Source organism: Histoplasma capsulatum, genomic scaffold (assembly GCF_000149585.1).
Source record: "Histoplasma capsulatum NAm1 scaffold_2 genomic scaffold, whole genome shotgun sequence".
Lineage (NCBI taxonomy): Eukaryota > Fungi > Ascomycota > Eurotiomycetes > Onygenales > Ajellomycetaceae > Histoplasma > Histoplasma mississippiense.
This window is the reverse complement of record NW_001813981.1, coordinates 1,839,393-1,842,994: the sequence shown is the minus strand read 5'-3', so window position 1 is coordinate 1,842,994 and position 3,602 is coordinate 1,839,393. Positions and strand designations below refer to the sequence as shown.

The window sequence follows — 3,602 nt, the reverse complement described above, 5'->3', positions numbered from 1 at the left end:
GCCCCCGAGCTTTGTCGGGTCGAAACGAGCCACCAAGTGACCAGAGGATACGATTGAGGATGGGAGTAATCGAACGTTCGATGATCCTTGATCGGTGCTCGTATGGCCCCTGCGTGGTGAGGATGAGCTGGCGGTGGAGTGGAGTGGAGGGGAGTGGAGGATGGGTTTTGGTGATGTGGTGGCGGTGGTGCTGGTGGTGCTCAAGCAAGCCCGTGACTGCGTGAGAGGGGGAAATGAGCCGCAGTGAGGGGAGAACAAGATATCCCTGCGCAGACCTTTGGAACTGAACCAACCGTGCAGCAGCCGACTGCTGAAATATTAAATAATAGCTATTGTTACTATGCAATACTGCGCGCACACTTTTATGTAGTGATGACTTCAAGTTATTTCGGTTTGTTGGCCACTTTGCTGATTCTCGAATTTGGCTTACGACGCACGGCACGGGGCATGTCCCTGGTGTGATTGACTTCTACTAGTTGTTACATCATGCCCAAACTGGAAGACATTCTATCAAGAATGAGATAAGAGGATAAAGGGTTGAATTCCACAATTGCTCTTCCTTGCGTCGGCATGTGGGATTGGCTTCTCTGCATCAACAGGCGCGGCAGTATTGTTAACTGCATCGCATGCCGCTATGCTGTTGACGACGGGGTATTCCACAACAAGAACACCCGCCCACAGGAAATAAAGCTGTCATATTCCAGAGAAATCACACGCTGGAACATCTTTGCCAAAAGAGGCAATGTAATGTGCAGAGGAGAGTGCCAATTGCGTGGCCTCGAAACCATCGTCAGTATTCATGGAGTATCGTTATTGACTTCGCTTTTGCTCTTTTCTGGGCTATTGGCGATGATAAGTTCTGACTACACAGGAATGTACTCCTCCATGTTGCAGTAAAATCCATCTTATATGTCTTGGTAAGCATTATCTGTAGTTAGGTAGATGACACAGTAGGGCTCTTCCTTCCATCGACTTCGTTATACAAGAAGTATTGTAGCTATTAATAGGACCATGGATGACCCAAAATACTCAAAATAACTACTCAAAATAATCCTAAGCATTTAAAAATACACATATATTTAACGCACGAGTTCTCGAACCAAGCAAACTCTCAACCGAACACCTCCCTTTTAGGATCTACGCCGTAGACTTTGGAGAAGATGAACCCTGACTGAGGGAACCCGCAAATCCTTGGAACGCTCCTGTTTTTTATACAGAATACATGACCAAGGAGGGCACTTTAAACCGCCGTTCTTGGAAGAAACCCCGCTTCCTCTAATCATGGTTATCGCGACACATATTTGAATTAGCTCTTCCCCAGAGAGACTGGAGAAGATATTGGTTGCGACAGGACGTTCGAGCTTGTCTCCCTGCGACATGATCTATTGTTGATAAACACCAAGCTCGCTATTTACTGGCCAACAGAAGTTTGCGGCTATGTGATCCGTCGGCCCGCTCGCTCTATGCATCGGATGTTAAAAGCCTTGGTACTCGACGTGCAGGCACTATGTTCACGTGATCTACAGCTTCAACCACATCGTTTCCGACGTGAATTTGCGACAATACACAAATAAAATACCAAGCGACGTCAGATGAAACCGTCAACTTAAAACCCCCTTTCCTCCCATTTCTAGTAGTTTAAAGGGATCCTCCTCCTGTGAAGATTGTTTCGAAATGGCCCCACCGAGAAGAAAACTACTAGCCACAGTAGAAGAAACCTTAGTTGCCCCGGATTCGTTGTTGGAGAGCCACAAAATCGCGAAAGTGATCAAAGCCACGGGAAATAATATCTACGCCGTAGAGCTACCGTCTAAAGAGACCGTGTTAGTAGAGCTAGCGGCAAGATTCCGTTCGACGATTTGGGTCAAACGGGGCACCTATGTTCTTGTCGACATGGCAGCGCTTGAGGATAGAGGCAACAAATTATCCGGGGAAATCATAAATATTGTCAGAGATGAGAAGGAGTGGCGGAAAGCACATTTCTGGTTCGCTCCATCTTTCACATCTGTCAATGGTATCTTCTCTCACTGATAATGTTGCTCAGGCCAAAGGAATTCGCAAAGCCCTCGAGGGAAGAAGAAGATGATGAAGATTCGATTTCGGGCAAGTTGCCGCCCTCAGAAGATGAAGATGAATAGGACTAAGTGGTATTTCCAATCCGGATCCGATTTGGAGGCGGTAAAACTTTGTCTTACGATATTGCCTTTTGCAAGATCGTAACCCCTGCGAGAGTGTATCGTAATTTCGTGGGCGACTGCAGGAAGGGGGGATTTTTCGCGCGTGAATGATAATCACAGAGGTCGACCGGTCTTTTACGATGTTGTGGTCGACTCAGCAAGGCCAGGCGTCATATTATTTCCTTTTTTCTTTGATTGAGACAGGCGTTCGATACCCATTCCAAAATGTCCCAAGAACCTGTATCGAAATGCATGCGACAACGGTGATTGAGCTTAACTTTGTGCTTGGATAGACGTTCCAAGCCCATTCCTGCGCGGCCCAAAGCAAATAAATAAGCACCGGGTGGAATCCAGACTTCCAGAGAAGAAAAGGCGTTGTCCATGAAAGATACGCGAAAAATTGATAGTGCAAGGTGCGGGCGCAGAGTAGCCCTATCGCGAAGGAGGTTAGCATGGTAGTAATGACGAAGGAGCTGCTGCTTTGAGTTGGCGGCAGTTTCCCATGGACAGCGTTGTTGATAAACTGTGTGAAGCTGGCGTTTGATGGTCCAATCCAACGGTGTACGAAGAATAATGCCAATATCGATGCATGGACAGCTAGTAATGCAAGCGCAAAGGATTGAGAGGTAAAAGTATCTTCGCCGACGAACCGCCAGTTCACTGTCCACTTGAAAAGGAACTGCCGTGTGAATTCGAACGCTCTTAACATATAGCTGCTAGGGTTTTCTTGAAGGAATGGGACGGCAAAGAGCACCTATATAGTTCAGATTAGTTGCAAAACAATAGAGATCTTTTGCAATTTTTCACAGTAACCTCCATTCAATGAGAAGCTATCGCAGCCTTCATCAATGGGGCATTTTCCAAGTGTAGGGTGAGAAACGCACCTGTAGTAATAACGCCGTGATCCCCAAACCAGTAGCCTTGATGATACCAGCACCCAGCACCACGATTACTGCAACAGCTGGTGCTATAAGCAGCAATGTCATTTTAACCCCCACACCCATAGACCATAATACAACACCCGCAGTCCATTGTCTTCTCTGCAGCATCAAGATAGCCGCCCACAGGAAAAATGTCGCAACCGCATCATTGAACAGCCGGAGAAGGAATACGCTATGAAGCCGTTTCGATAACACGAGCAGAGGAAATAGATACGGCGGCGCCCTTGCAGATCGATAACTCCACATCACAATCACTAGTGTCGCAATATATAGAATCGCAAACACGACTTGTGCGAAAGCAATATCCCGACCCTCATCACAGATGCGGTAAAGGACAGAGTAGATGTAGACGTGCACAGCAGGGTAGACGAGCGGGCCAGTGGAACCCTTAATGAGGGCATAGTCTCGTTCGCCGGAGAGGAATAGTGACACCTGTTGCACGCCTGTGACGCATCTATCTCTGTGTCTGTTGCAGTTAAAAGGG

The 3,602-nt window shown here is 47.3% G+C and overlaps 2 protein-coding genes across 2 annotated transcripts in view; one reads left to right on the top strand and one right to left on the bottom strand.

The window, feature by feature from the left end:
* Window positions 1–1,674: 1,674 nt before the first annotated feature.
* HCAG_02635 (conserved hypothetical protein) lies at window positions 1,675–2,138 on the top strand (the record flags this gene model as incomplete). Its single annotated transcript, XM_001542414.1, has 2 exons — window positions 1,675–1,985; window positions 2,045–2,138. The coding sequence occupies 2 exons, from the start codon at window positions 1,675–1,677 to the stop codon at window positions 2,136–2,138; spliced, it is 405 nt and encodes a 134-aa protein (XP_001542464.1).
* Window positions 2,139–2,450: 312 nt separating this feature from the next.
* The window catches only part of HCAG_02634 (conserved hypothetical protein), a gene marked incomplete at both ends in the record, with an annotated part of 1,440 nt that continues 288 nt past the window's right edge, over window positions 2,451–3,602 (bottom strand). Inside the window, 3 exons of the mRNA XM_001542413.1 lie at window positions 2,451–2,609; window positions 2,743–2,931; window positions 3,062–3,561. Coding sequence (XP_001542463.1) covers window positions 2,451–2,609; window positions 2,743–2,931; window positions 3,062–3,561 — 848 coding nt within the window. The remainder of the gene's footprint in view (window positions 2,610–2,742; window positions 2,932–3,061; window positions 3,562–3,602) is intronic.